Source organism: Homarus americanus, unplaced genomic scaffold (genome assembly GCF_018991925.1).
Source record: "Homarus americanus isolate GMGI-L3 unplaced genomic scaffold, GMGI_Hamer_2.0 scaffold42643, whole genome shotgun sequence".
Classification (NCBI taxonomy): Eukaryota; Metazoa; Arthropoda; class Malacostraca; order Decapoda; family Nephropidae; genus Homarus; species Homarus americanus.
This window is the reverse complement of record NW_024747582.1, coordinates 3,051,806-3,064,426: the sequence shown is the minus strand read 5'-3', so window position 1 is coordinate 3,064,426 and position 12,621 is coordinate 3,051,806. Positions and strand designations below refer to the sequence as shown.

The window sequence follows — 12,621 nt, the reverse complement described above, 5'->3', positions numbered from 1 at the left end:
TGTGATTAATGGCAGCAGTGGGACGAAAACAAAAAATGGCAACACTTGCCTTATATGTGATTAATGGCAGCAGTGGGACGAAAACAAAAAATGGCAACAATTGCCTTATATGTGATTAATGGCAGCAGTGGGGCGAAAACAAAAAATGGCAACAATTGCCTTATATGTGATTAATGGCAGCAGTGGGGCGAAAACAAAAAATGGCAACAATTGCCTTATATGTGAATAATGGCAGCAGTGGGGCGAAAACAAAAAATGGCAACAATTGCCTTATATGTGATTAATGGCAGCAGTGGGACGAAAACAAAAAATGGCAACAATTGCCTTATATGTGATTAATGGCAGCAGTGGGACGAAAACAAAAAATGGCAACAATTGCCTTATATGTGATTAATGGCAGCAGTGGGACGAAAACAAAAAATGGCAACAATTGCCTTATATGTGATTAATGGCAGCAGTGGGGCGAAAACAAAAAATGGCAACAATTGCCTTATATGTGATTAATGGCAGCAGTGAGGCGAAAACAAAAAATGGCAACAATTGCCTTATATGTGAATAATGGCAGCAGAGGGACGAAAACAAAAAATGGCAACAATTGCCTTATATGCGATTAACGGAAGCAGAGGGACGAAAACAAAAAATGGCAACAATTGCCTTACATGTGATTAATGGCAGCAGAGGGCGACAATAAAAAATGGCAACAACTGGCCTTTATATGTGATTAATGGCAGAAGAGGGCGAAACAAAATGGCAACAAATGGGTTTTTGCGTGATTAATGGCAGCAGAGGGGCGACAATACAAAATGGCAACAATTGCCTTATATGTGATTAATGGCAGCAGTGGGGCAAAAACAAAAAATGGCAACAATTGCCTTATATGTGATTAATGTTTAATATGTTTTTTGGTAAAGGTGTAGAAGAGGGTGACCACCAGAAGGAATTGTCTGAAATGGTTTAAATTTTTTCTACTCACTAATATCATGATATTACACAAAAATGGAAACGACAATGCATAGAACCTGACTTAACATACCCAACCTATGGGTATTTTTGGTCAGGTTCTATTAGGCTTTATGCATTATCTTGTTAATTTATGTTAAACAACTGATCTTAATATTGAAGTTGATATACATCAGCAATGTCGAGGAGGAATACGTGGAAGCGTTCACCATCATTTATAGGAAACGTCTCTTGAAGAGGGATTCAGCGAGGTAAACAACAAAAGTGGCGGCTGGAGTCATCTAACCGAACAAAACCTACCCTAACCCCTAGCCGGAGGCTCTGCCCCTGGACCCACAGTAGGCCCAGCTCAAACTGACCTAAAAGTTTCAGTAATTTAAAACTTTAGGGCGTGCCATGTCCAAAGTACAATACCTTAGATAGAAGTGGAAGAACCAGGATTACGTAAGAATTGGATAGGATGATCATCTTTCTCGTAAAACTCGGTAACAAACTTAAAATAATCGTAAGAACACAAATGACAACCAACCTCCACCACGGCCATTGTGAGACTGGGCAATTAAATTAAAATCGTACCCAGGCTGTTTCCTTCAAAAAAAATCAAATGTGATTAGTCGAAAAAAAATTGCTTGATAATATCAATACTTCATTGGTCAATACTGGGTGATGTCAGTCAATATTGCGCATGCTTGATGTGCCGTTAACATCTCAGAGACAAAGACTGAAAACTACGTAAAATCAATTAAATTCAACTGTGTCGCTATTATCCATTTCCGCCTGATATATATATGGGGTTCAAAATGCTCAGAATAGGGAGATCTAAATGTTTCAGTAGCTTATAACTTTCGGGTGCGCTATTTCCTAAAGTAAAGTACTGGGGCCGGATACTCAAAAAAATTTATGGGACTGTATGTCGTTGCGTACCCGTAACTGGACTCACAGTCTCAGATTGGCATACTCAAGACACAGATGGTATACTCAAACATCGAACTCCGTAAGTTACCACAAGTAACTTACACCAGCTCCCGAGGTTGTGTAACACTCAACCCGGATGTAGTAGTGACTAATTCCAGATTGTATAGAAAATAATAATAATATATGTTGTAATAATGCTTGTTAGTCTTGTTTTATCATAGAATAATGAAGAAAATGTTTTGTACATCAACATACTGAAATATAATATTTCACTTTGTCTTTTTCGTAACTTTTTTGTTGTATAATAAGCGCAGAGTTGCCAACTTAGCGACTTTGTAGCTAGATCTAGAGCTTTTTGTTTTTTCTAGCGACATTTTAGAGCGGTTTGCGACTTGTCTCAAATCTAGAGATATCCACAGAAATCTAGCGACTTTCTGGATACTTTTGGACTGTCCATGAAAACTCAGTTTTCCTAATTTCGAGCCATAATATATAGCAACGGGGTTACAGGGACAATAAATAATAAGAAAAGTTTAATACATTTGAACGGGTTGTGGTACAGAAGGAGGGACACGTCTATTTCCTGATCACTTGATGTCAGTCCGTCCATGCATCTAACACCCTAAAATTGTGGTCAGAAGTGGCAAATTACAGAGATGCGACCGGTGAAAACCCTTACCATGATCTGGCTGAAATTGCACTCGCTGCCTTATCTCTTCCTCATTGAAACGCAGATGTAGATCGCACATTTAGTAGTATGAACTTTGTGAAATCAAAATTGCGCAACAAAATGAAACTATCGACATTAAAGGCAATTCTTACAATAAAGTATGGGTTAAAAAGACAGAACACCTGTTGTGCAAGTTATGAACTTCCTAGTGATATTTTAAGAAAGATAGGAACTGTGGAGGCATACAGTTACAAGAGAACCTGAACCAAGCACTTCACATGCTTCCAGCTCTACAGTTGTTCACACTACCAAGAGGACTGGGATGCAATTACTATTGAATAATAGGTAAGTGTGCACATTAAACTTTAAAAAAATAATAGTTTTATTTTTACATAATGCATTTTATTTATACTCCGTCCATTATAGTCGGCATTATGAAAATATTATTTGCATCAAATTACTGAAGGGGAGAATAATAGCTAGCGACTTTCCATGGAAGATTTAGCGACATTTTGCTACTTTTAGGTACCAGCCTAGCGACATTTGAAGACCCGCGTTGGCAACCCTGAATAAGAGGCTTGAGTGTTTGTGTTTGTCTCAGTGTGGAAGAGACGCATCTTTTGTCTTCTTACACATTATAAACTATTTCTTACCAAAACAGAAGGTTTGTATTGTTCACACTTAGGGTAAAAATATGTTTTATGACTGAGTAAACTTGCAGATAGAACTTATTAATGTTGTGTAGCCGTAAATATCCCTCAGTAATGAAAGCCAAATATGAGGTCAAGTGAACATTCCTGCCAAGACTTCGCCTTGTTTTTCTAATATTCAACCAATAGCCTTAGCCTATTTTCTTATGTATATGGCTTATGATAACATGAAAGGCTATAAATTTCCATAGGCTAGCCAAAATTAAATGATATTAGGTGTAAAATATGGATTGCAATTAACTTGATTAATATGTGCCTATATAACTGCTTTTTCAGTCTTAGGCAAATAAATGTTTAAACATGGGGCCTACTTAATTTAGTTAGAACATGAGGATTATTTAAATAAGAAATTATACTAATAGGGTATAGGTTAGATAGGTTTGGTTTGGTTATGTTATGTATGTTAGGTTAGAGAATGTGTACATGGTTTTTTTGGTGAGTGTCTGGCTGTCAGTGAGACACTTAGTCTAGCAGCTACCTTAGGCCTAGTTCCAGACTTTCCTTGAACATTATCATAGGTAGAGTATTAATTTAAGAAAATTTACGGCTAATACGATATATTTTCAGGTTTTAAATTGTTGTTTTTTGTATGAACTTGAAGACAATTCAGACCAAATGTTCCCAACATTGAAAGGAAAACACTAGGGTCTAGGCTAAATGAGTAATTTAAGAGAAGTGATTTGTCATTTAGGTTAGGCAAGGCTATACTATCATTAACCAATTAATTTGAATTTGCCCAGAATAAGGCTATCTTAGTATAGCTTATGTGTCTTGTCACAGGCCAACATTATGCAAGGGATTATTTACCTAAATTCTAGTGGGGTAAAACACCAAATACTGTGAGATCTCTGTTAGCCAGAACAATTGGTGAAGAGCACTACCGTGAATGAATGAGTGTTTTCCCGTTAACGAGACAATTATCACAAATCAAGAAAATATCCCTCATCCCCAGAATGTTTATGGTAATGGAAAAATTTTCTCGGTAGTTCCTGCAATTGCCCATTACATCATCTCTCGAACCCAGAAATATATCCCCCATCTCACTAAAATTAGGTCGTCTCTTCTTGGCTGGTGGTCCTTCCATGTTTACAAAATAATATTACGTGCGTCGCTGTCAGCTGATTTCTCCTTCTCTTGTGATTGGTTGATGATTTTGTTAACTGAGCGTTGATTGGCCAACTAGCATCTGCACTGACATCTACCGTCCGACAAGAGAACTTAATTTACAGGGTAAACACTAGAGTTACGAGAACTTACGGAAGGCTTACGGAACCATAATTAAATTTTGAGTTTGCTAAATTTATGGTAGTGTAAGGCTTCCACAATATATGGTACTGTATCATGCTAAAAAAACGTAACTTATGAGGTGTTTTGAGTATCCAGCCCCTGTACAAGTAATACCCAAAATTCTAAAGCTACATCCTCTTTCCTGTTAAAACTGGCCAGCAAGTCAAAATAACAGAAATCACACCCGTTACACGAAGCAGCCATACTGCAACTGAAAATCTTCGATAGTGAATGATGGGTGATTAAAAAAAACGAATTTGATTGGCTGGAAATGAAGCGGGTGGTATAAATTCTGAAATGGCTAATTGTGATTGGTCGAGGGCGGAGCTGTCCGGCACATGCACAACTGGATTTCTGAAGATGTCGGGGGGGTCACCCAATAATGGTGTTATGTCAAGGTTAATTACCTAACCAAAACTTTCAAGCGCCATATCTTTTTTATTATGCACTTGACGGAAATATCATATTAGAAAATTGTGATAGAATTTTCTGTAGATTTCACAAATGTTGCCAGATTTATCAGAAAGAATTATAGGACTAAAGTTAACAAATACCATAAGCTCACATGGTGCAGTAAGGAGAAAAGGTAAAATTGCAGATTACAGTATCTGAAGAAACGTTACCTAACCCCCTAGCTGCCCCCCAGAACCCCAGTGGCACTTATTATAAATTTGTGACAGAAATGTAATATAAGAAAATGATCATAGAAAAAATAGTTCTATCAATTAAGAGAACAGTAGTGAATTAACGTTATTCTGTGGTTGCTGTAAGCTGCAATATTACCGGATGAAGTTAATAGTGGAGGTGACGGTTTGTGGTTAACCCTTAAGCCTGGGGTTAGGGTGCTACTGGCAGTACCCCCCCCCCCCTCGCGGGGATAAATCGAGAAAAAAAAATCAAGTTTTCCGCCAAAAATACTTTGATGGATTAAATGTAATGATTTATACTGTATGACTGGAAGTACAGTATAAAGTGGTGCTGTATATGTAAAGGTTCCTTACAAGTAACAGTGATCACTACATCATTATTATATTTGGCTTATGAGAACATAGCATGGCACTTAAATTACAGTAATTTGTTTGGAGTGATTTACCCCATATATTTTATATACTGTACATCACTGCCAGAACATCCATGTCATAATAGTTAACTAATGCTCTGTCCTTCCTCTACACTCCAGACAGTCACGAGGATTGAGTCAAACTACATTGTCGTTTATCTCGGCAACAAATAAACGTGTCGGTAGCTGCCCCAGGCTGAGACAAGTCACTAATGTCCATCGTCTCTCTTGTACAGTAGAAGGTAAGAGGTTTGTTATCTGTTTAATTATGGAGTTTAGGGAGACTTTAAAATATCATTCAAGTATATATTCCATAACAAGAACTTTACAACACTTCCTTAACCTGTGGAGTACAGTATGATGAATTAACCAATTGAGTTTAGTATGAGGACAACAATATCCCATTGAATAAGTATAGCTTTAGCATGATGACTTAAATTATTGAGTAAGATAAATTGGTCCATTGAATAAGATAACCAGAATATGATGACTTAGCCTTTTAAGTGTCATGACTACCTTTTCATCTCCTTGAGTATGATTGATGACCTAATGCCTTGACTATTTGTAATCAGACAAATAGTGTTAAGTCTTTGCACTGAAGTGTCCCCTTGCCAAGCACTGATGATACTTTAAACAGTGTGATTTGTGAGTGATGATGAAGGTTATTTGAGAGGAATAACACTGTGAGGCAGGAGTTATACACAGTTCTAGTCCAGGGTATAAGTGAGTTGTGGTAGGCAAGATGGCCCTGTTGGTCTAGTGAGAGTGAGTGGTGGTGGCACTATTGAGTAAACACTGACTTTAGAATAGGGAAACAAATGAGATATCCCCACAATTGTGCAATGCTGGAAATTTTCTGCCAAGTCCATTGTTGTTGATTGTTATGGTGTTTCTTTCTACATTGAATTACAGAAGTGAATTGCCCCAACACTACACCCAGCCCTCAGTTGATGACAGTACTGTACACCATCTGGGAGCACAGATAGCATACATAAATGTTTGACAGCTGTTCAGCGGTAAAGGTTTAGCTAAATATATTAAGAAGTTTTTCGTGGTAAAACTTGAAGCTAGGGTGATGCCAAAGTCTCACTGCTGTGTGATAATTTATAATGGTGGTGTCAAGATTTGTGTAGTATTATACCAGTTGTTAAACATAATTTAGTATGACATGAAGGAAACCAGGTTGGATCCACCCCAGTAAGTTAAGTCTTCCTGTAGAGTTGAGGAGGTCTGTTGTCTGCCATTAAAATTTGTATCACATGAGACTGAGGAAGTGAGAGTGAAGGGCTGAGTCATCTGTACAGAATTTTTTGTCCACAGTCATTGTGCTGACTCAATAGTGCCACCACCAAGCACCCTGTGAGGACCATGTATTGTGTACTAGCACTCTGTGCAACTCCCTACCTCAGTGTTTTTCTTCTGTGGTATAACCTCAATCACTTCAGCCTTCAGGAAGAGGATGCCTTGGTGAATAGATTTGACAGTGATACTTGTCTCATCTCTCTCTTTGTTTGTTAAAAGTAACAAATGTACAGTAGTGTACTTGTGGTGGGAATATTATCTAAGGTTAAACTTCATGTTTCAGACATTGTGACGCCACATCTCGGGACCAAATGTGATGCTGTGTACACAATGTCCAGTGGGAAAACAACATACTCCTGTGAGGAATGTGGCAAGTCATTTGGCTGGAAGAGTTCTCTTGAAAGACACATAATTGTACACAGTGGTGTTAAAAACTTTAAATGTGATGAATGTGGGAAATATTTTTCAGAAAATAGGCATCTCAAGAACCATATTTTTTTTGTGCACAGTGGTGTTAAAAACTTTAAATGTGATAAATGTGGGAAATATTTTTCACAAAACAGTTATCTCAGGAACCATGTTCTTGCTGTTCACTGTGGTATTAAAAACTTTAAATGTGATATATGTGGAAAACATTTTTTTGAAAAGAGTGCTCTCAGGAAACATATTCTTACTGTTCACTGTGATATAAAAAACTTTAAATGTGATGAATGTGGGAAACATTTTTCAGAGAAGGGTTCTCTCAAGAGACATATTCTTGTCCTTCACTGTGGTGTTAAAAACTTTAAATGTGATGAATGTGGGAAATATTTTTCCCAGAAGGTCAATCTGAAGCATCATATACTTGTGCATGAAAAAAATAAAATAAAATAAATTTTTGAATCACTTTAGCAGAAGAGTAATGTGACACTTGAATACAGTGTCTTGCATCAGCTTAAAACCACTTGAGCAAACTTTATGTATGTAACACAAGTTATTACGATATTACCATATTAGTCCTGCATAAACCCATCTCTTACGTAGTTAGACCACTGATGATGTTGGTAAAGAATACTGAGCTTTTCATATACCTCTTGTATAATTTGACCCTAGCTCTTGAGAAATACTGTACAGTACAAGGTACCAGTGTAATACTAGACATAATTTGTAGAAAGACGCCAGATTCACGCCAGCACATCTTGGCCGCCTGCCGTCTACTTAATGTATTCTCATATCCGCCACATAAAGGCACACCTTAGGTATGGCACCATAGGATAACCCCTTAATTGCCATAATCCTTTTAGTATGGCTGTACACCACCCTGACCATTATTGATACAGTTTATGTAACCCAGCAACATTGTACCCTCCCAGCAATGTTGTACAGTAACTAAAACAACTACTGTATATGTGCATACTTTGTGGGAAACAATACAAGACCATTGACGATAAATTTTGGTACATGAGAGCTGTCACCAGTCACATTGAGGGCTGTCACACGTAAAATTTGTAAGCATATCGACCCCCACCTGCAAAGATAGTTGTTTTAGCTACTGTATATAGAAGCAATGATAGATTTCTTTGCCGAGAAACACCACTAACAGTAGTACACTACTGTATAGTACTGTATTAATAAAATTGGACAATGTAGTTACTCGTCCAATATTACTTAAACTGTACAAATGTAGCGGGAAACTAGCGCCTATTATGAGAAAATCAGGTGGGAAAACAAGTGAGAAGAATGGGCAACACTGTGATTGCCATAATAACCATTGCTCAGAGAGGTGTCATGGGATGGAACTAAAAATTTCATATTTGTAGAATTTTGTGAATTTCCAGTTTAATGTTGTTATTATTGTGAGATGATAATTATTTGTAGAATTTTTTAAAATAATTTTCAGGTAATTAACCAGATTTTTTCATTTATGCCAATCATTAATAAACGTTTACAACACTATGCAAAAATAACTTGTATAGAAACACAAGAGATATAAACAAACACATTTCATTCTGAAAACTTGTGTTCACATCTGTCAAGTACAGACGCTGGTCACTGGTCGGTCTGCACCACTTAACCCTGACCATACAGCTTTGAGAGGTGTAAGCTATATCAACTATATAATAAATGACTTATCAGGTACCGCAACACACAAGTGTACAAGATAACACACCCACCTACACACCCACCTACGTACACACCCACCAACACACCCACCTACACACCCACCTACGTACACACCCACCAACACACAACTACGTATAAACGAAATTATAAGGATTTGTATCATAACACGTCTGCAGGCAGCTTCAGCTCATTCAAGGCCACAGTGGCATATATGCATATCAGCCCCCCTCCAGCTGGCCGTCTCAGGTCAAACCGTCATTATATAGAAAATCATTTTTTAGATATCTGTGAATAAGTTCATTATGTTTTGAAACAATGCAGTTAAGTTTCAAATGTTTTTGTGGTACAGTAATAATGTTAAATGTTGTGTGCTACTTATAGTCACAACACCTTAATTATGTATAAATGTATGGATAACTATGACTTGCTCTATAGGATGGTCTGAAGGAGGGGGGGGGGTCCTTAGGATGTTCTGAAGGAGCGGGAGGTACGGGGTCCTAAAATAACCCCCTTCACACACACAAGTATTAGTACGATGTGTTTTATTGAGGGAAATGGTGGTAGTTGTATTACTCTCTTCTTGATTAATACAATGATCAAATTATTTTTGAAGTTAAATGATGATAACTGTTAAATGATAACTGTAAAACAATGATAACTGTTAAATGATAATAACTGTTAAATGATAATAACTGTTAAATGATAATAACTGTTAAATGATACTAACTGTTAAATGATGATAACTGTTAAATGATGATAACTGTTAAATGATGATAACTGTTAAAGTCTATTAAAAAACTCAGGCTTCAAGAGTGGTGGGAAACGTACCCAACATTACCTCTGTTTTAAGCTTTATTAGTTGTTTGTCTTTCTAGAGACGATTCATTGACTGATTTGTATACTGTCAAGTACAGACAGTTATGCGATGCCGTATTCACTTAAGAATTGTCTTTTTACGAAATAATGTAACAAAACTATTGATAAAATACATATAGGATTAAAATGGTTATGAAAGGTAGTCACTCTTAGACTTTACACTTGGAGATACAACTTAACACACAGTGCCCCGTACTACACATGGCCAATATGTAGTACATGTAGTTAATATTATTTTTGGATACTGTATATAAAATAAAACCTAATGAAATAATATTTTCTAAAAAAAAAATTCTTAAAAGTTCCGATAACTTTTACTTATATATAAAAAATTACATGTAGCTACAATACTTATAAATTTTCCACAGGGAGATTGGTAACATTGTTCTACTTAATAAAATCTTGGCAACAGTTATCATCTTGATATTTTGATGGACTGTGAATTTATATAAGACTTAAATGTGAAAACTATGAAGGTGGTTGACACGTTTAACTGTTCAGCTCAAGTTATTAAGTGAACAAATGCCTGTAGTGGACGTCTCCCCTACAAACTGCGTAGCTGCACACCACCTGCTACCGTCTTCCCTAGCAACCAAGCGTATCCGCATTCCAATGCCGCCGTATCCTAGCAACCGAGCCAAAAGACCGGCGACTTCTCGGGTTTTCCCAACATGACTCATAGCGGCTGCTGGGTATATAAGCTCTGTCTCTCCATTGAGATTCATTCTGACCATTCTTCTTGAACAAGCAGCACCTCCTCATCTGCCGCTGCCTGGCGACCCTCGCCTCTCCTCCGCCTGCCTGGCGGACCTCGCTCCCGCCAGCGAGCATGGCGACGCACCAGCTGTCCTTCTCTGAGCTTCCTCACCCACCAGCTTTCTCATTCTGGTCTCTCTTCTACAACAAGCATCACCTCCTCCAGCAAGCTCCACACTGTTAACATTTATTTCAACCAGGAGGCCAGCAACAGGCAACATCTTCCCTAACGAAGCTCCTGCACATCTACCTCCTTCAACAAGCTACTCACCGAACGTCTTCTACTGAGCTGCTCCCCACCACACGGCACCTCCAGCACCAGACTGTCTATCATATATCTTATATTATACAAGAAAACCACATTAGAGTTTCCTTCCATCCTGAGTGCTAGACAACATTAATATCTCGATACCCCTACAATGGTGACCCCGGAGATTAGCACTCACACAGGATGGAGGAGACACTGATCACGCTCCCAGTCTTCAAGTAGACACCGGCTCCTCTTCCTGCCCCACGCACCACATTCTGACGACCCCAGCACACCCGTCCTGCCTCAGACGCCGACCCCGGCTCGGCAGTACCTGCCGTGAGGGAAGCACACAACATCCATCGCCTCCACACCCCCTCTTTTCTCCCTCAGGTACTCCCTGCTAATGTCCTGCACCCTGCTGCTGTCGTGGACCCAGCTGCTGTCACGAGCCCTAATCCGCTTCTGCTGAAGCAGCCCCTGCTCCTGACCCAGGCCCACACACCCCAGCAGGCGCATCTGACTACCCTGTACCTGTCGTGAGGGAAGCACAACATTCATCGCCTCCACACACCCTTTTTCTCCCTTCTCCCACAGATAGTGTGTATCTAGACAGTTGTATTTCAGCGATCGGTTCATCACGCCATCGCCGTTGTCTCACATGAGGCATGCACCGCCCGGTCTGCCTCACATGTGCTAAGCAACTCTACAATCAACAAGTCTCCTACACCGCCTGGAGGGAAGGGGGAGTATTGTAGTGGACGTCTCCCCTACAAACTGCGTAGCTGCACACCACCTGCTACCGTCTTCCCTAGCAACCAAGCGTATCCGCATTCCAATGCCGCCGTATCCTAGCAACCGAGCCAAAAGACCGGCGACTTCTCGGGTTTTCCCAACATGACTCATAGCGGCTGCTGGGTATATAAGCTCTGTCTCTCCATTGAGATTCATTCTGACCATTCTTCTTGAACAAGCAACACGTCCTCCTCCGCCGCTGCCTGGCTGCTGATCGCTTCTCCTCGCCTGCCTGGCGGTCCTCGCTCCCGCCAGCGAGCATGGCGACCCACCAGCTGTCCTCTGAGCTTCCTCACCAACCAACTCTCATTCTGCCCATTTTCCTGAACAAGCAACACCTCCTCCAGCAAGCTCCTAGCTGTTACATTTATTCAACCAGGAGGCCAGCAACAGGCAACATCTTCCCTAACAAAGCTCCTGCACATCTACCTCCTACAACACGCTACTCACCGAACGTCTTCTACTGAGCAGCTCCCCACCACACGGCATCTCCAGCACCAGACTGTCTTCATATAACTTATATATTATACAAGAAAACCACATTAGAGTTTCCTTCCATCTTGAGTGCTAGACAACATTAATATATCGATACCCCTACATGCCTCAACCAATCTTCTGTTATGTAAACAAGAAACAACAGTTTACCTTGTGTGTGTTAGGCGGTGGTAGTGTTCGCGTCACCATCAGTCCTTTTCTTCCACCATCACACTTTCTTCACTTTGTCTTCTTCACATGTTGAGGTGAAGTGACATAAAAATACTACTCTTCTGTGTTAACTACAACACAACACTAGGACCTACCCTGTAAACATGTGTGTTAGTAGAACTGATCCCTAGAGCTGAACATTATACAAGCCTCGGTGTGTCTCACTACCTGAAGTTGGCACCGTTATACGTTTCCAGCACTGGCGGGGCAGGTGTTAGTACACTACAGTATGGCA

At 39.4% G+C, this 12,621-nt stretch overlaps 1 protein-coding gene across 1 annotated transcript; it reads left to right on the top strand.

Moving 5' to 3' along the window:
• Positions 1–5,722: 5,722 nt before the first annotated feature.
• LOC121879754 (zinc finger protein 708-like) lies at positions 5,723–8,791 on the top strand (the record flags this gene model as incomplete). The annotated part of the gene is given in 2 exon segments (XM_042386524.1): positions 5,723–5,844; positions 7,188–8,791. Coding segments are annotated over 2 exon segments (712 nt in total), but the record flags the coding sequence as incomplete, so codon positions are not given.
• Positions 8,792–12,621: the final 3,830 nt, after the last annotated feature.